The sequence below is a fragment of the Microcaecilia unicolor genome, chromosome 3, assembly GCF_901765095.1.
Source record: "Microcaecilia unicolor chromosome 3, aMicUni1.1, whole genome shotgun sequence".
NCBI lineage: Eukaryota > Metazoa > Chordata > Amphibia > Gymnophiona > Siphonopidae > Microcaecilia > Microcaecilia unicolor.
Window position 1 is genome coordinate 419,362,092 of NC_044033.1, and position 20,892 is coordinate 419,382,983.

A 20,892-nucleotide genomic window follows, 5' to 3' on the forward strand; every position below is an offset into this window, starting at 1 on the left:
AGGGGCGGTGCCATGTGTGGTGACCCCGCCCACAATGAGTACCGGCACCTTTTTTTCTACAAAAAAAGCACTGGGTATGGGACTAGTGCCAAAAGACATATGAGAAGAGACTGGAAGACCTGAATATGTATACTCTAGAGGAGAGGAAAGACAGGGTAGATATGATACTGACGTTTAAATACTTGAAAGGCATTATTATAGAAACAGATTTTTCTAGAGAAGGGAAAACAGTAAAACTAGAGGACATGAATTGAGGTTGGGGGTGGTAGACTTGGGAGTAATGCCTGGAAATTCACGGAGAGGGTGGTTGATGCCTGGAATGCCCTCTTGAGGGATGTGGTAGGGAGTGTGTGAGTGAGAGAGAGAGTGAGTGAGAGAGAGACAGAATGTGTGTGTGTTTGTGTCAGAGAGAGAGAGAGAGAGAGTGTGTGTGAGAGACAGAGTGTATGTGTGTGTGAGAGTGAGTGTGTGTGAGAGAGAGTGTGAGAGAGAGAGAGTGTATGTGAGAGACAAAGTGAGTTTGTGTGTGTGTGTGGGGCTCCGAGTTCCATGACCCTTTCCTCCCCTCCGAGTTCCAGGCCCCCCCCTTCCGTCCGAGGTGCAGGCCCCTCTCCCTCCCTCTCCTCTCCTCTCTCTCCTCTCCTCCCCTCCGAGTTCTTGGCCCCCCTCCTTCCGAGTTCCATGCCCCCCCTCCCTCTCCTCCCCAGCGTGTTCCGTGCCCCCCTTTTCTTGGAGTGTGTATGTTTGAGAGAGAGAGTGTGTATGTTTGAGAGATAGTGTGTATGTTTGAGAGAGAGTGTGTGGGTGAGAGATGGAGTTGTGTATGTGAGAGAGAGAGAGAGAGAGACAGAGTGTGTGTGAGATAGTGTGTGTGAAACAGAGAGTGTATGTGAGAGACAAGAGTGAGTGTGTGTGTGTGAGAGAAAGTGAAGCCTTCAAGCCTTGAAGCATTCGTGCATTCTGTAAGACTCCATCTCCTCAATTGACGACACGTAGTTCCGGAACGTTGCAGGAATGCTTCAAGGCTTGAAGGCTTCACTTTCTCGGCTTCAGAACATTGGAGGTGCATTTTATTATATAGGATAGTGAAGAAATAATGACAATGGCGTGAAAAGATGTTTTCACACAAGTTCCAGTTTTGAAGGGAAAGGGTGTGATTCCACTGATTGGCGAAGAGGACCTTAGTTGACATATTATGGTTCCTGAAAATGACAAATTCTTAAGGAGGTTAACAACCCTTATAAACTATAATAGCGCAGGATCTGTGCTGAAGAGTTCAGAACCTTGGTGGACATAGTAAATATAATAACAATGTAATATTGAATGTCACCTGAGAGTTGAAAGATCATTGCAGATGCAATGAACTTGATTTAGTAGTGAGGATATAATTTTAATAGGGGTTTGAATAATGAAGTTTGTAAATTCTGCTATTGACCAGGAAGTGGTATATTATTATAGTATCTAAACCTGGGGGACACACTTTCTATCTCAAGAACTACTCTACTATAACCAATAACATTATTTCTCCAGAGAGCTTTTTGTATGTCACTTAATTATCTTTATTCAATACCAATATTACTTAAACATATGCCTAAAAACATTTAACCATTCACTTATACTCAACTTCATGTGAGACTTCACTGGCTTCCCATTAGGGACCATATTGATTTCAAGATCTGTGCCTTAACTCACAAGATCATTTACGGCAAAGCACCAGTGTACATGTATGATTTGATTGATTTGCCTGCAAGAAATTCCATGGTGTCATCTAGAACTTATCTTAACCTGCACTATCCTTCATGCAGGAATCTGAAATACAAGACGCTCTACGCTTCTTCCTTCTCGTTCATCAGCCCACCAACCTGGAATGCTTTGCCGAGACTCTTGAAAGAGTCATCGGATCATCAAACTTTTAAAAAACTGTTAAACTTATTTGTTTACTAAAGCATACCCCGAAGTCAGCAATGTTGTTTAACCTCCTTTTTTCCCGTTTTGGTAGTTTACCTGCTCTTTACCCTCTGTCAGCTTCTCCTTGGTTGCTCCTGTTTTCCTATCCGTATTCTCTTATTTTAGCTCCTCTGTACTTCTTTGTATCCTATCACTGGAACAATTTTCTCCTGTTGTGTTATGTAATTTTCTTGTAACTTTGTTAGCCACATAGAGCCCGTATAAGCTGGGAAAATGTGGGATACAAGTGGACCAAATAAATAAATAAACTAGTCATCATCCATACTCCACTTTCATTCAATACACTGTGACCATGCTTCCTTTACCTGTTCCTTAAAGAAATACGTACTATCTTGTGTCTTAATTAACACATATTAAAGGAAAAAAATGTTTAAATCAGTCTAATACTCCTTCTGTAAATATCCAATGTGAGCAGTACATCTCTCCCATGTTCTATGTCAGTCCTTACACCACTCAGCAAATGAGCGAGTCAAACTCTTGATCCAATATCACGAAAAATTTATCAAATCCTTCTCTCATAAATATCCTGGCTCATCACCTTTTTCAGCTTCAACCATGAAGTAATGATAATGCTCCATACTAGCTCATTGCTGATCCTATAATAGGACTCAAACCGGAAATGCTACATGCATCAACCTTTTCTCACATGAGCACGCAGTATTGAAATACACTTCCACGCAACTTAAGAACAATCAACGATCAAGCTTCCTTCCGCAGATCACTGAAGACCCATCTTTTCGAAAAGATTTACGGAAAGAACCAAAACACATAAAGTCCACACCTACTATTCACGAATGCATCACACATTCACCTCGGAACTCTCATTCCCGTAATATCACATCATTCATAACTTCAATCACAGAAAGATATATATCTATGTCTTTATGCCTTCTTATCGCCCTCTAAGCTCCCATTGTTTCCTCCCAATGTTTCAATGTTTGTGCTCCATTGTTACACTCCCAAGGACACTCCAATTGTTTCACATAATTATGCAAAATGTGATCCATAACCAATCTGTAACAAATTGTATTTCCAATATTTAACTCGTATTGTAATCCACACTGAACCTGCAAAAAGGTGGGAAAATGTGGGTTACAAATGCAATAAATAAATACCAGGTACCGATCACACGCTTCCAGTTTTTCCGCTGGACTCAGGAATCAATTTCAAGATATGTCACCCAGTGATTTTCCTCATTCACCACTCTTTAAAATCAAATTTCAAGCCACTGAATTGTTCTCCTTGTTCCCTGATACGGGACCGTATTTCGATATCTTCATCAGGAGGAACAACAACATACCTCTAAATAAAGGCACATATTTAACACAATCACATTTCACTTCACTGCCATCATCAACCTTACTTATACAAAAAGTTGCACTATAGGCTGCTTACCGGAGGGATTGCGTCCAAATCCTGCCCCCTTTACTTCCGGCCAACCAACCGGACTGTCCTCATCAGATCACTTCCACCTTTTAAATAGGGAATCCCGCCCCCTCATTACACTCCTACAATTGCTGACAAATCCCCACATTACCATTCAATATCAAGATTAAGCCCATTCGGGGCCACGGTCCGCCATGTGAATATAAATCTCTGCTCTTGAAGTCTCAATACTTCACTGAAGTACCACCGTGGCTCAAAGTGACTTGCTTTAATACAGTAAATTTTAAATCCTCAATTAGATGATTAGCATCCTTACAATGAGCCACTAATGGGGCTTCCATTCGCCCATGTCTAATACTACTGAGATGTTCTGCAATACGCTGTTTCAATTTGCGTCGTGTCTGCCCAAAGTAGTATAACTTACACGGACATATTGTACAGTACATCACCTGCTGTGTCTCGCAAGTGGTGTTGCCATATAGAAGGTATTTTGTTTTGCTGTACCTGGGATTACAACATAATCAATATTCAGTGAACACCTTCAATATACACAGTGACCACAAGGGGAATGTCTCCCACCAGATCTCTTATTTTGAGGCCACTTTAGCAACTCCCCCATGTTAGTATTACGTTTATATGCTACCTTCGGCCGCTCTTGCAGTGCTCCATGATAAGTTAATACATCCCAATGTTTATGAACTATTTTAGCTATAGTTGTAGCCTGAAAAGAATACGTAATAACACATATAGGAGGATTATTATCTGAATCTTTTCTTGGTAAAAACTACCACTCCCTATGGGCATACAAAGCTCGTTTGTAAGCCCTTCTGACTACTTTAGGAGGATATCCATGTTCTATAAATCTACTTATAATTTTTTTAGCTTGACATTTATATTCATTTAGTGTGGAGCACAAGCGTCGAAGAAGCATAAACTGCCCCACTGGGATACCCTTCCTAAGGGCCCCAGGGTTAATGAGTCGAGTAATGCAGCATAATATTTCTATCTGTATCTTTTCTATAAATGGTAGTCAGGAGCACACGATCCACCGTTTTTATAACTTTAATATCTAAAAACTGAATTTCAGATTCCTGTATATTGACAGTAAATTTAATATGGGGATCACATTTTTTAATATAGTCAATGAATATCTGGAGCTGTTCTTTGGTACCGCTCCATGAAATAATAATCCTATATAATAATTCTCACCTCCAACGTTCTGAGGTTGCCTGGAACCATGGCTTCCAGCCAGAGGTGGTCTACTTAATGGAGTGGCAGTGGCGTTCCGAGGGGCGCTGACATCCGGGGCGGATTGCCAATGCGCCCCCCCCCCCCCCGGGTGCAGCACCCCACCCTGTGCAGTGCGACCCCCCCCCCCCGGGTGCATGCCGCTGGGGGGGGGGGGGGTGCCGCGCGCCGGTCAGCGTCGTTGGTTTCCATGCTCTCTCTGCCCCGAAACAGGTTACTTCCTGTTCCGGGGCAGAGGGAGCATGGAAACCAACAACGCTGACCGGCACGCGGCACCCCCCCAGCAGCGTGCACCCGGGGCGGACCGCCCCCCCCCCCCCCCTTGGTACGCCACTGTGGAATGGAGTACATAAAAGTGACGTCATGAAAGAAGTTCCACTGATTGGCTGCGCCTCCGAGTCCAGCCCGACGCCCAGCAACAAACCGCCACCCAGCCAGCAGAAAACAGCGTCCCAGGGAAACTGCGACCCAGCCAACAGCAAACAGCAACCCAGGCAGGGGGAGGAGTAGGGAAACACGTGGAGCGTGTTTCCCTACTCCTCCCCCTGCCTAGGAATCGCTGCACACTGCCTGCGAACCTCCCGAACCACCCGCGCACACTAACTGCCCTCAATCGGAGAGGACGAAGAGGGAGGGCGGCGACACGGCGAGCCAGCGCCTGCGGTGAGTGTCAAATCTGCAGGAGGCGGGTGAGGCCTCAGGACAGGGGTCGGGGTCCACTGGTGACTCGCAAGACAGAGGAGGCAAAGAGCAGCGGCTCCTACTACAGCGCAGCCGTCATCCCCATTCACTCAAAACAAAGGTTGCAAACCTATGAGATCCTGCAGCAAGTTCAATAGACAGGAGTGGAAGTCAGCAAAGCAAGTCTACGGTAAGCAATGAAGCCCATTGGTTAATCTCTGTTTCCACTCCCTTACGCAGCTGTCATTGCTATACACTGAAAAACAAGCAAAAACTTGCAGCTGCTTGACATTGTCGTTTTTAAAATGTTGTTCCATCTGAAACAAGTCTAAAGCTCTTTCAACTGGATAGACAGTGCCTTAAAACTTGGAGGACAAAAGAGGGGGGAGACAAACATACCCTGCAACTCGGAGGGAGGGGGGAAAGGGGAAGGGGGAACCCCCTGCAACTGCGAGACAGACCCGGGGGGGGGGGGACGACCCTGCCACTGGGAGGGAGGAGGGACCCTGGCACATACTCTCATTCTCACACACACACTCGCACACAGTCCCACTCTCTGTGTGTCACACACACACACATGCGCACATTCACTGTCTCTCACACAGTCACTGTCACACACACTCTCTCTCAAACATACACGCTCCGAGGAAAACCTTGCTAGCGCCCATTTTCTTTAAAACAGAAACGGGCCTTTTTTACTAGTGTTGTTGATAAAGTGTTTCCACATAATAATCTGGTCATTGTGTATAGAGGAATAAACATATCTATTTTCAAAAATGGACATATACAGACACGCAATTGATGGCGCGACCGTGGCCCCATGGCAACTCCCCTAACCAACATGAAAAACTTCTGATGAAATTGAAAATAATTCTTGCAGATAACATAAGTTAGTAATGTGCGCAGCAATTCCATCTACAGAGAGGGCCATTTTCTGAAAATACTGGCAGGCGACCTCAATTGCTTGATCTTGTGATATGTTTGAATATGTGTTAATTAAGACACAAGATAGTATATTTATTTTATTTATTTAGATTTTGCTCACACCTTTTTCAGTAGTAGCTCAAGGTGACTTACATTCAGGTACACTGGATATTTCTCTGTCCCAGGAGGGCTCACAATCTAAGTTTGTACCTGAGGCAAGATCACAAGGAGCAGCAGTGGGGTTTGAACCGGCCACCTCTGGGTTGCAAGACCAGTGCTCTAACCACTAGGCCACTCCTCCACTCCAGTATGTATTTCTTTAAGGAACAGGATGTGAAGGAAGCATGGTCACAGTATATTGAATGAACGTGGAGTATGGATGATGAATAGTTGAGTATGAGTGAATGGTTAAATGTTTTTAGGCGCATGTTTAAGTAATATTGGTATTGAATAAAGATAATTAAGTGATATACAATAAGCTCTCTGGAAAAATAATGTTATTGGTATTATTATAGTATACATATTCATATGGTAATCCAGAAATCCTGACTGGCTGGATGTAATTCCAGGAAAAGGTTATGAGGTACTGTATTAGTGGACACTGAGATGTTCATACTGAGACATGAAGAAGAACCCCAGTAGAGAAGCCATTTACTTGCAGTAATCCGAATGAGATGTAGGTTGAAACAATTTCTAAGCGCCTTAAACCTAGAAACAGGGCATTAATTCATGCTTGTTACAATGATGAAGGGTATTAGAGCATTTAGAGAGAGAGAGATTGTGTGTGTGTGTGTTTTTTTTTTTTAAGGAAGGTCTGAATATAAACTTTCTTATTGGTAAAGTGAATGAAACAGGACATTTCTAGGGAATTAATGTACTGTGTTTCAAACAAATTGTTTATGCTTAAATACTAAATTCTTATAGATGTTAAAATGCTTAATGTATCATATTTTTTGTAATAAAACATTCTATTCTACAGTTCTACTGCTATGTGTTTCACAGGTCCCTTATTTGTTAGTATGACCAAAACCCATGTGATAGCAGCATCCAAAGAAGCATTTTATACTTGGCAGTATCGTGTGGCAAAGAAACTTACTGCGCTAGAGATTAACCAGGTGTCAAAGACTAGAAAAGATGGCCGAGAGAGGTTTGTCTTTAGATTTTTTTTTGTTTTAGAAACCACAATTGTGAATAATGTTAATTTTCTGTGATCTGAAAGTTTTATTCAAATACACTGAAGAGTTTTTTCCCTCAATTTGTGTCTGTTGGAAAAATGCTTGGTACATAAATCCCTAAATCCTAACCATGTAAGGGGAAATGATTAAAGCTTTTTACCCATGTAAAAAAAAATGTTTTTAAACCTTGTCTCTCTCCTGCCCCCTTCCTCCCCCCCCCATGCCATCATGAGGAGAATTCCATAACTGGGTGGCACCCTAAGGTAATTTACAGTATTCTGTAAATTGCACGTGTAAGTTGGAGCCCCACCTTTTCCCACCCTTGCTGTGCCTCTGTGTACACCCCCCTTGAAAATGCATGCTGTGTAAGTTAAGCAGGTATTTGCAGAATAGTGCTTTGGCAGAATTTTTGTCTTTATACACATATGTGCCATAGGGGAGGATATATTTATAAAAGCCTTACGCAGAAAAATGCTTTTCAAAATTACCTTCCCTATCTTTCTGCTATATCCATCACAAGCTTGAAGGAAAATATGTTCTTATTGTGGACCATTATTATGTAATTAAAGCACGGGGTAAATATTCAGCCGGTGGTAGTGAGTGTTTTTAGCTGCCGCTGGCTTTATGCCCAGATATCCAATGCTAGGCCATCTTTGACACCAGCATTGACTATCCAGGTATGAGTGGATGGCCGGGGCATAACCTGTTAAGGCTAATATTCAGCTGTTACCCAGATTTGTGACACCGGACAAAGCTAGGACTGTGTTTTACGTGGTGCAATTTGTCCAATTACCTTATGCAGTTAAGTGCTGAATATGGGCACTTAACATATATATGCCAACTCTGTCCCTGAACTTCCTACAACATAGCCAGTTTTGGTTTAGGCAGTTAGAGAAGATATTCAGCGTATACTATCCGGTTAAGTATCGCTGAATATTAGCAGATGGCAGCCTCACACAGGCAACTTAATTGGCCAGGAGTTTCTCCTGCCTGGTTAAATCACTTTGGTTATCGACCCTTTGTTTTCTAGTTTTGTCCACTCTATTTCACAGGTTCGTCTTTCAGTAGTGTTGTTTTTCTAGATTCTTTAACTTGGAATAAAACTGCAGAACTGTTGTGTTGCTCAATTAATCTTGATATATCTATTCTGCAAATTAAGACCATTTTACAGCACACATTTGGTCAGTAGTTATAGGAATTAATGGAATTTTTTTTTCAGGGTTTACCATGTTGATGACGCGCCTTCTGGATCTGTAGATGGGACATTGGATTATAGTAAAATTTTAGCAGTAAGTAGTAGTTTGTGATGATATTCTTTATAGCCCAATGGAATTTGGAAATAATTTTACAAAAGGGGCATGTCTCTCAGGGGGCAAAATAACTATCTGAAAATTTAACGGAATTGGACAAAACGTGGCTTGGGGTGGAAAAACAGTAAAAAGATACACCAAGTTTGAAAGTGGGTCAGATTAGACCAGGGATTCCAGAGAAATAAGCCCCCCAAAATGGCCTAATGCTTTTTTATGAGAATAGAAAGTTAGATACAGCGAAACATTGCAATTAGGGAATTCCTCCTTTCAAAATGCCTCTTTTCCTGTTCTCTACTTTCTCCTCTCCCAAAACTGCCCCAACCCACAAAGCAACCCAACCAAAACTGCTCTATCCCCCAAAATTACCCCCTACATAAGTTTTGCCATACTGGGAAAGACCAAAGGTCCATCAAGCCCAGCATCCTGTTTCCAACAGTGGCCAATCCAGGTCGCAAATACCTTGCAAGATCCCAAAAAAGTACAAAACATTCTGTACTGCTTATCCCAGAAACAGTGAATTTTACCCAAGTGCATTTAATAATGGTCTGTTGACTTTTCCTTTAGGAAGCTGTCCAAACCTTTTTTTAAACTCCGCTAAGCTAACAGCCTTCACCACATTCTCTGGCAATGAATTCCAGAGTTTAATTACAGGTTGAGTGAAGAAATTTTTTCTCCGATTCATTTTAAATTTACTACATTGTAGCTTCATCGCATGCCCCCTAGTCCTAGTATTTTTGGAAAGCGTAAACAGACACTTCACATCTACCCATTCCACTCCACTCGTTATTTTGTAGACCTCTATCATATCTCCCCTCAGCCGCCTTTTCTCCAAGCTGAAGAGCCCTAGCCGCTTTAGCCTTTCCTCATAGGGAAGTGGTCCCATCCCCTTTATCATTTTCGTCGCCCTTTTTCACCTTTTCTAATTCCACTATATCTTTTCTGAGATACGGCAACCAGAATTGAACACCCCCCCACTACCTCACAAACTGCTCCCAAATCTTAATGCCATCCCATTACACACATACACACACAAGCATGCTTATACACACACACAGACATATGCATACAAACATGTAAAGAGGAGACATGGATTTGATATATCACCTTTCTGTGGTACAACCAAAGTGGTTTATATTTATAAGCAAGTACTTTCTCTGACCTTAGTAGGCTCACAATCTTAAGTTTTTGTACCTGGAGTAATGGAGGGTTAAGTGACTTGCCCAGGGTTACAAGGAGTTGCTGTGAGAATTGAGCCCAGGTCCCCAGGTTTACAGGCAACTGTACTAGCCAGATACATATACAATACACAGACATATATATCAGACACAAAACACAGATGGAGTGAGTGCATGTACACACACACAAACACACATGCATATGCAGAAGGGTTGAAAAGAATTGCATGAGCTATGCTCTGCATGATTTTCCCACTTATTGTTTGGGTGTCATTTTCATGCTGTGATGACATTTTAAGACCTGCTGAAGTACTATAACATAGGACTGGTCCCGTAGCACAGTAGTTAGTGCTGTTCTACAGGCAAGGCTTTTTATTGGAATAGCCTTAGTTCTTTTGGTCCTCAAATTGGAAGGAACTGTGAGTGTCAGAGCTGATATTTACTGTGCCCATCTTGAAAGGGCCAGATGACTTTCTACATTGTCCCCCAAGAACAAGCTAAGAGTGATGCTACAATTCGGAAAAACCATGTGTCCTCTCAGCTGGCAGAGTGTAGCTTCTAGTGGAGAGGAAAAGGAGCTTGAAAAAAAAGCAATGCATTATTAGCTTTGTTTCTGAAATTCATTTGGTTTTCTGATTTTTTTTTTAAATTTGGAGCTATTGCAATTAAATATCTTTCTAGTATAAACTGATTAAAACACATTCAAAATGTTTTTCCTTAAATTGAACTGTGTACAGAATATGAGGAATAATGGAATGGTGAAACAAGGTAGTAAGAACTTCAGTAGTGCTGATACATCTTTGTATAATTAAAGAAGAATGAATTATCCATTAGTACTGTATATTCTCAAGTGATTTAGAAACATGACCGCAGATAAGGACCGTACGGCCCATCCATTCTGTCCATCCTCAGTAACCACTAACTCCTCCTTTCCAAACAGATCACACCTGTCCCACGCCTTAAACTCTGACACAGCTTTCGTCTCTACGACCTCCACCGGGAGGCTGTTCCACGCATCCACCACCCTTTCTGTGAAAGTATTTCCTCAGATTTGTCATAAGCCTATTTCCTCTTAACTTCATCATATGCCCTCTGATTCCAGAAGTTTCCTTCATTTGAAAAAGGCCTCTTAGGTATTTAAACATCTCTATCATATTCCCTCTCTTCCAGCATATACATGTTGAGGTTCATGAGATTGTTCCTATATGTTTTATGACTAAGACTGCTGACCTCTGGACCAACTCCATCCTGTTTATATCTTTCTGTAAGTGCGGTCTCCAGAATTGCACACAGTATTTTAAATGGAGCCTCACCAGAGACACGTACAAGGGCACCATCACCATTCTTCCTGCTGGTCATCCCTCTCCTTATGCACCTGAGCATCCTTCTGGCTTTGAGCATCACCTTTTCTGTTTGGCCATCTTAAGGTCATCGGACACAATCACCCCCAAGTCCCACTCTTCTTTCGTACACAGAAGCTCTTCAACCCCTATACTGTAACTTTCTCTCGGGTTTTTGTGACCCAAGTCCATGACCCTGCATTTTTTAGCATTAAATCTTAGTTGCCAATTTTCGGACCATTCTTTAAGCTTCGCCAGACCCTTCCTCATGCTATCCACATCCTCCGTGGTGTTCACCCTACTACAGAGTTTGGTATCATCCGCAAAGAGACAAATCTTACCAGACAGCCCTTCCATAAATATCACTCATAAAGATGTTAAAAAGAGCCGGCCCAAGGACCAGCCCTTGCGGTACACCACTTGTAACATCCTTTTCCTCAGAGCAAACTCCGTTTACCACTACCCTCTGTCTCCTTTCCGTTTAACCAGTTTTTAACCCAGTCAATCACTTTAGGTTCCATACTGAGGGCACTCAATTTATTCATCAGTCGCCTGTGCGGAACCGTGTCAAAGGCTTTGCTAAAATCTAAGTACACCACATCTAGAGTCCCTCCCACACCCAACTGTTTGGTCACCCAGTCAAAGAAGTCAATCAGATTTGTCTGACAAGATCTTTCTCTAGTGAAACCATGCTGCCTGGGGTCCTGCAGTCCATTTGATTCGAGAAATCTCACAATCCTCCACTTTAGAAGCGTTTCCATTAGTTTATTCACCATTGAGGTCAGACTGATCGAGTTGTAATTCGCAACCTCCTCCTTGCTTCTGTACTTGTGCAGAGGGACCACATCCGCCCTTTTCCAGTCTTCCGGGACCACTCCAAATTCTAGGGAAGCATTGAAGAGGTCAGACAGCGGGAGCCGCCAGAACTTCTCCAAGTTCCATGAGTACCCTCGGATGTATCACATCAGGCCCCATTGTTTTGTCTACTTCTAGTTTAGCCAGCAACTCACGAAGACAGCCTCCTGAGAATCAGTCTAGGTCTACCATCCATCCAATCCATCCTCATTAGCATTTGTCTTGAAATCATTGTAGTCCTATGGAATACAAGTTGGCAGCATATAGGGGCCTATGTAGTAAAGCATAAGATGCATGATGAAACTGTTTAGCACACACAAAAAAATAGCATGCTATGCGCTAGAGTATATTTAATTTAATATAAGCATTTCTAGCTTGCTTAACCTAACAGGTTTAAGGCGACTTTCAATAAAAGAATATCCATTTAGATCCATAATTACAGCTAAATATAGAAAGATCAGTCCTACATAATAATTTTTAAATAAAATTTGTAAACATATTTATAAATATCTTTTCCTCATTTCTACATTTATAATAAACATTTATCAATTTCATAGCCAGGGCATTCCATACATCAGGACCTCTCTGTATATTCCTTGTTCTCCGAGGACAAGCAGGCTGCTTGTTCTCACTGATGGGTTGACGTCCTCGGCAGCCCCCTCCATCGGAAAGTTTACTAGCAAAGGCCTTTGCTAGTCCTCGCGCGCCCATGCGCACTGCGCATGCGCAGCCGTCTTCCCGCCCGAAACCGGCTCGAGCCGGCCAGTCTTCTTTCGTCCGCGCTCGGTACGGTCGTGTTACGCCGTTCGTGCCCCAGAGAGTCGACCTCGCGCGTCCTTTTCGACGTGTTTTTTCTTCTTTTTCGTTACAAAAAGTTCGGGAAGCGCTCCGGAAGTGTTCCGGAAGACCCTTTCGGGTTTTCTGCCCTTCCCGTAATTTCTCAGCTTTTGCCCCGTAAGTTTTCTTTCGTTGTCGGGGTAGGCCTAGTTTGGCCTCGGTCGAGATTTTTTCTCCCCTTAAATTTTGGTGCTTCAATTTTCGCCATTTCGGCTTTTGATTTCGCCGGCGTGATTTTTCCGCCCATGACATCGAAGCCTTCCAGCGGCTTCAAGAAGTGCACCCAGTGCGCCCGGGTAATCTCGCTCACTGATAGGCACTCTGCGTGTCTTCAGTGTCTAGGGGCCCAGCACCGCCCTCAGAACTGCAGTCTGTGTTCCCTGTTACAAAGGCGGACTCAGGTAGCGAGATTAGCCCAGTGGAACGTTTTGTTCTCGGGCTCTTCGTCGACATCGGCACCGGAGGCATCGAGTGCATCGACGTCGTCAGCGTCCAGACCATCTTCCTTGGCTGCCGCTCCATCGACTGCATCGAGGCATCGGACCTCTGCATCGGCGCCGAGGCATCGGGCGACTGCATCGACGTCGGTGGTACCGAGACTTCGTCTGCTGATGTCGTCGGACGGAGGTGCATCGTCAGGAGTGCAGGTGAGGGCTGTCCATTCCCCTGCTGGTGGCGGTGAGCCTCCTCCTACCCTGAGGGCTCCTGCGGTACAGCCCCCCCGGGATCGACCCTCTTCGGTCTCGGCCCCGAGGAAGCGACGGATGGATTCTACGTCCTCCTCGTCGGTGCCGGGGAGCTCCGGTGACATGCTTCGGAAGAAGTCGAAGAAGCATCGACACCGGTCCCCTCCCCGTGTCGGCACCGAGAGCTCTGGGTCGCCGAGGGATTCGGCACCCAGCAGGCATCGGCACCGAGAGGACCGCTCACCCTCTGTTCAAGAGGTGTCGATGCGCTCCACTCTGGACAGCCCGGAACAGCCTCCTCGCCCGGAACAGGTTCTGACGTCGACGCCTGCATCGACCTCTCAGCCTTTTTCTGCAGCCACTCTGAACGAGAGCCTCCGGGCCGTTCTCCCAGAGATTCTGGGAGAGCTGTTGCGCCCTACCCCTCCGGTACCGGCGGTGCTTGCGCCTCCGGTACCGTCGAGCGTGGCGCCGGCTGGCCCATCGCCCAGGTTGAGGTCCCCGACGTCGGTACCGCGTGCGGTACCGACCGCGGCCACCTCCCAGGAAGGCTCCCCGACTACGTCGGCGGAGGGAGCTTCGCCGATGCGGGCGAGGGAGTCTACCTCTCGACGCCCCCACCGTGGACGGGGTTCCACCGAGTCGAGCAGGGCGAGGTTGCAGACACAGGTTCGTGAACTTGTGTCTGACACCGAGGGTGAGGCCTCGTGGGAGGAAGAGGAAGATCCCAGATATTTCTCTGACGAGGAGTCTGAGGGTCTTCCCTCTGATCCCACTCCCTCTCCTGAGAGACAGCTTTCTCCTCCCGAGAGTCTGTCTTTTGCTTCCTTTGTCCGGGAGATGTCTACGGCCATCCCCTTCCCGGTGGTTGTGGAGGACGAGCCCAGGGCTGAAATGTTTGAGCTCCTGGACTATCCTTCTCCACCTAAGGAAGCGTCCACTGTTCCCTTGCACCATGTCCTAAAGAAGACATTGCTTGCGAACTGGACAAAACCTTTAACTAATCCCCACATCCCCAAGAAGATCGAGTCCCAGTACCGGATCCATGGGGACCCAGAGCTGATGCGCACCCAGTTGCCTCACGACTCTGGAGTTGTGGATCTGGCCCTAAAGAAGGCTAAGAGTTCTAGGGAACATGCTTCGGCGCCCCCGGGCAAGGACGCTAGAACCTTAGACTCCTTTGGGAGGAAGGCCTACCATTCCTCTATGCTCGTGTCCAAGATCCAGTCTTACCAGCTCTACACGAGCATACACATGCGGAACAATGTGCGGCAGTTGGCGGGCTTGGTTGATGCTCTTCCCCCTGAGCAAGCCAAGCCTTTTCAGGAGGTGGTCAGGCAGCTGAAGGCGTGCAGAAAATTCCTGGCCAGAGGAGTCTATGACACTTTTGATGTTGCGTCCAGGGCCGCTGCTCAAGGTGTGGTGATGCGCAGGCTCTCATGGCTGCGTGCCGCCGACCTGGAGAATAGACTCCAGCAGCGGATTGCGGACTCGCCTTGCCGTGCGGACAACATTTTTGGTGAAAAAGTCGAACAGGTGGTAGAGTCTCTCCACCAGCGGGACACCGCATTCGACAAATTCGCCCGCCGGCAGCCTTCAGCCTCTACCTCTACAGGTAGAAGATTTTTCGGGGGAAGGAAGACTGCTCCCTATGCTTCTGGTAAGCGTAGGTACAATCCTCCTTCCCGACAGCCTGCGGCTCAGGCTAAGCCCCAGCGCGCTCGCTCTCGTCAGCAGCGCGTGCCTCAGCAAGGCCCCGCGGCTCCCCAGCAAAAGCAAGGGGCGAGCTTTTGACTGGCTCCAGCAGAGCATAGCCGACATCCAAGTGTCAGTGCCGGGCGACCTGCCGGTCGGGGGGAGGTTGAAAGCTTTTCACCAAAGGTGGCCTCTCATAACCTCCGATCAGTGGGTTCTGCAAATAGTCCGGCAAGGATACACCCTCAATTTGGCATCAAAACCTCCAAATTGTCCACCGGGAGCTCAGTTTTACAGCTTCCAGCACAAGCAGGTACTTGCAGAGGAACTCTCCGCCCTTCTCAGCGCCAATGCGGTCGAGCCCGTGCCATCCGGGCAAGAAGGGCTGGGATTCTATTCCAGGTACTTCCTTGTGGAAAAGAAAACAGGGGGGATGCGTCCCATCCTAGACCTAAGGGCCCTGAACAAATATCTCGTAAAAGAAAAGTTCAGGATGCTTTCCCTGGGCACCCTTCTCCCCATGATTCAGCAAAACGATTGGCTATGCTCTCTGGACTTGAAGGATGCCTACACTCACATCCCGATACTGCCAGCTCACAGACAGTATCTGCGATTTCAGCTGGGCACACGCCACTTCCAGTACTGTGTGCTACCCTTTGGGCTCGCCTCTGCGCCCAGGGAGTTCACAAAGTGCCTAGCTGTGGTAGCAGCGACACTTCGCAGGCTGGGGGTGCACGTGTTCCCATATCTCGACGATTGGCTGGTGAAGAACACATCCGAGGCAGGAGCCCTGCAGTCCATGCAGATGACTATTCGCCTACTGGAGCTACTGGGGTTTGTGATAAATTATCCAAAGTCCCATCTTCTTCCAATGCAGAGACTCGAATTCATAGGAGCTCTGCTGGATTCTCGGACGGCTCGCGCCTATCTCCCAGAGACGAGAGCCAACAACTTGTTGTCCCTCGTCTCGCGGGTGCGAGCGTCCCAGCAGATCACGGCTCGGCAGATGTTGAGATTGCTGGGCCACATGGCCTCCACAGTCCATGTGACTCCCATGGCCCGCCTTCACATGAGATCTGCTCAATGGACCCTAGCCTCCCAGTGGTATCAGGCCGCTGGGGGTCTAGAGGACGTGATCCACCTGTCCACGAGTTTTCTCAAATCCCTGTATTGGTGGACGATTTGCTCCAATTTGACTCTGGGACGTCCCTTCCAAATTCCTCAGCCACAAAAAGTGCTGACCACGGATGCGTCCCTCCTGGGATGGGGAGCTCATGTCGATGGGCTTCACACCCAAGGAAGCTGGTCCCTCCAGGAACGCGATCTGCAGATCAATCTTCTGGAGTTACGAGCGATCTGGAACGCTCTGAAGGCTTTCAGAGATCGGCTGTCCCACCAAATTATCCAAATTCAGACAGACAACCAGGTTGCCATGTACTATGTCAACAAGCAGGGGGGCACCGGATCTCGCCCCCTGTGTCAGGAAGCCGTCAGCATGTGGCTCTGGGCTCGCCGACACGGCATGGTGCTCCAAGCCACATATCTGGCAGGCGTAAACAACAGTCTGGCCGACAGGTTGAGCAGGATTATGCAACCTCACGAGTGGTCGCTCAATTCCCGTGTGGTACGACAGATCTTCCAGGTGTGGGGCACCCCCTTGGTAGATCTCTTCGCATCTCGAGTGAACCACAAAGTCCCTCAGTTCTGTTCCAGGCTTCAGGCCCACGGCAGACTGGCATCGGATGCCTTCCTCCTGGATTGGGGGGAGGGCCTGCTGTATGCTTATCCTCCCATCCCTCTGGTGGGGAAGACTTTGTTGAAACTCAAGCAAGACCGAGGCACCATGATTCTGATTGCTCCTTTTTGGCCGCGTCAGATCTGGTTCCCTCTTCTTCTGGAGTTATCCTCCGAAGAACCGTGGAGATTGGAGTGTTTTCCGACCCTCATCACGCAGGACGAAGGGGCTCTTCTGCATCCCAACCTCCAGTCTCTGGCTCTCACGGCCTGGATGTTGAGGGCGTAGACTTTGCCTCTTTGGGTCTGTCAGAGGGTGTCTCCCGCATCTTGCTTGCTTCCAGGAAAGACTCCACTAAGAGAAGTTACTTCTTTCATTGGAGGAGGTTTGCCGTCTGGTGTGACAGCAAGGCCCTAGATCCTCGCTCTTGTCCTACACAGACCCTGCTTGAATACCTTCTGCACTTGTCTGAGTCTGGTCTTAAGACCAACTCCGTAAGGGTTCACCTTAGTGCAATCAGTGCATACCATTACCAAGTGGAAGGTAAGCCGATCTCAGGACAGCCTTTAGTTGTTCGCTTCATGAGAGGTTTGCTTTTGTCAAAGCCCCCTGTCAAGCCTCCTACAGTGTCATGGGATCTCAATGTCGTTCTCACCCAGCTGATGAAACCTCCTTTTGAGCCACTGAATTCCTGCCATCCGAAGTACTTGACCTGGAAGGTCATTTTCTTGGTGGCAGTTACTTCGGCTTGTAGAGTCAGTGAGCTTCAGGCCCTGGTAGCCCAGGCTCCTTACACCAAATTTCATCACAACAGAGTAGTCCTCCGCACTCACCCTAAGTTTCTGCCAAAGGTCGTGTCGGAGTTCCATCTGAACCAGTCAATTGTCTTGCCAACATTTTTTCCCCGTCCTCATTCCTGCCCTGCTGAACGTCAGCTGCACACATTGGACTGCAAGAGAGCATTGGCCTTCTATCTGGAGCGGACACAGCCCCACAGACAGTCCGCCCAATTGTTTGTTTCTTTTGATCCCAATAGGAGGGGAGTGGCTGTAGGGAAACGCACCATATCCAATTGGCTAGCAGATTGCATTTCCTTCACTTACGCCCAGGCGGGGCTGGCTCTTGAGGGTCATGTCACGGCTCATAATGTTAGAGCCATGGCTGCGTCGGTAGCCCACTTGAAGTCAGCCTCCGTTGAAGAAATTTGCAAAGCTGCGACGTGGTCATCTGTCCACACATTCACATCTCATTACTGCCTGCAGCAGGATACCCGACGCGACAGTCGGTTCGGGCAGTCAGTTCTTCAGAACCTGTTTGGGCTTTAGGATCCAACTCCACCCCCCGAGGGCCCTGTTTGTTCTGTTCCAGGCTACACTCTCAGTTAGTTGGTAAATTTTTTAGGTCAATCTCAGTTATGTCCTCGCCGTTGCGAGGCCCAATTGACCATGGTTGTTGTTTTGAGTGAGCCTGGGGGCTAGGGATACCCCATCAGTGAGAACAAGCAGCCTGCTTGTCCTCGGAGAAAGCGAATGCTACATACCTGTAGAAGGTATTCTCCGAGGACAGCAGGCTGATTGTTCTCACCAACCCGCCCGCCTCCCCTTTGGAGTTGAGTCTTCCCTTGGAGTGTATTGTCTTGCTACATACTGGACTGGCCGGCTCGAGCCGGTTTCGGGCGGGAAGACGGCTGCGCATGCGCAGTGCGCATGGGCGCGCGAGGACTAGCAAAGGCCTTTGCTAGTAAACTTTCCGATGGAGGGGGCTGCCGAGGACGTCAACCCATCAGTGAGAACAATCAGCCTGCTGTCCTCGGAGAATACCTTCTACAGGTATGTAGCATTCGCTTTGTTGCTAATCGATATCTTACATTTGGTACAGCAAGTTTAATTTCATGGAATGCATGGAGATATTTAGCTGGATTACTTTGAGATAAAAGAAGTACGATTATTTGTGCAAAACCCATGTAACATTTTAAAAATAATGGTCAATTTAAACTCCACTCTGACTTTTGCTGGAAGCCAGTGTAATTTCATCAGACATAGAGTTGCATGTCCAATAGCCTTACCCCCTAAAATCAGTTTTGCTGCTGCATTCTGTAAAACCTAGATTCTATGTACTTGTCTTTCTGGGAAGGCCACCAAACATTATTGCAGTGGTCTATTTGAGATAGCCAGCACCTAAACAATTATTTTTAAATGTTGGGCCTCCAAAATGGTCTGAGGCGGCATATCATTCTCAATTTATGAAACATATTTTTATTAACATATTTACATACTGTTCCATTATTAGTCTAGAATCTAAAATAATCCTTAGAATCTTATTCCCTGCTAAACAAGCATCAGAAGACATTAGCATGTGTGTAGGCTTTAGCAGGCACATATTGTATTAAATAAGAACATAAGTGTTGTCATACTGAAGGCAGCATGTAGCATACCCACCTCCTCTTAGAGTGGTCTCCTAATTGAGCTTTTACAAAGATTGAGAAGATCCACATAGTGGCATGAGGTGAAGTTGCATGCATGGTTGGACTTTTCAGAGGCTTTCAAAACTTTTTTTTAGCTGGAATGGCTTTTTCTTTGTGTGGGCTCCATCCGATGACGTTACCCATATGTGAGGATTTGTATCCTGCTATCCACAAAGAACACTTGTTATGGTACGTAACTTGGTTAAATCGCTGTACAATATATTGTATTATCCTGCGGCTGATCCCAAAACTCATAAGTACATAAGTAGTGCCATACTGGGAAAGACCAAAGGTCCATCTAGCCCAGCATCCTGTCACCGACAGTGGCCAATCCAGGTCAAGGGCACCTGGCACGCTCCCCAAACGTAAAAACATTCCAGACAAGTTATACCTAAAAATGCGGAATTTTTCCAAGTCCATTTAATAGCGGTCTATGGACTTGTCCTTTAGGAATCTATCTAACCCCTTTTTAAACTCCGTCAAGCTAACCGCCCGTACCACGTTCTCCGGCAACGAATTCCAGAGTCTAATTACACGTTGGGTGAAGAAAAATTTTCTCCGATTCGTTTTAAATTTACCACACTGTAGCTTCAACTCATGCCCTCTAGTCCTAGTATTTTTGGATAGCGTGAACAGTCGCTTCACATCCACCCGATCCATTCCACTCATTATTTTATACACTTCTATCATATCTCCCCTCAGCCGTCTCTTCTCCAAGCTGAAAAGCCCTAGCCTTCTCAGCCTCTCTTCATAGGAAAGTCGTCCCATCCCCACTATCATTTTCGTCGCCCTTCGCTGTACCTTTTCCAATTCTACTATATCTTTTTTGAGATACGGAGACCAGTACTGAACACAATACTCCAGGTGCGGTCGCACCATGGAGCGATACAACGGCATTATAACATCCGCACACCTGGACTCCATACCCTTCCTAATAACACCCAACATTCTATTCGCTTTCCTAGCCGCAGCAGCACACTGAGCAGAAGGTTTCAGCGTATCATCGACGACGACACCCAGATCCCTTTCTTGATCCGTAACTCCTAACGCGGAACCTTGCAAGACGTAGCTATAATTCGGGTTCCTCTTACCCACATGCATCACTTTGCACTTGTCAACATTGAACTTCATCTGCCACTTGCACGCCCATTCTCCCAGTCTCGCAAGGTCCTCCTGTAATCGTTCACATTCCTCCTGCGACTTGACGACCCTGAATAATTTTGTGTCATCGGCGAATTTAATTACCTCACTAGTTATTCCCATCTCTAGGTCATTTATAAATACATTAAAAAGCAACGGACCCAGCACAGACCCCTGCGGGACCCCACTAACTACCCTCCTCCACTGAGAATACTGGCCACGCAATCCTACTCTCTGCTTCCTATCTTTCAACCAGTTCTTAATCCATAATAA

The 20,892-nt window shown here is 46.4% G+C and overlaps 1 protein-coding gene across 1 annotated transcript in view; it reads left to right on the forward strand.

Annotated features, from left to right (window-relative positions):
- Positions 1-20,892, forward strand: part of WDR35 (WD repeat domain 35) — a 228,007-nt gene that overhangs the window by 113,757 nt on the left and 93,358 nt on the right. The window contains 2 exon segments of the mRNA XM_030198830.1: positions 7,210-7,354; positions 8,602-8,671. Coding sequence (XP_030054690.1) covers positions 7,210-7,354; positions 8,602-8,671 — 215 coding nt within the window.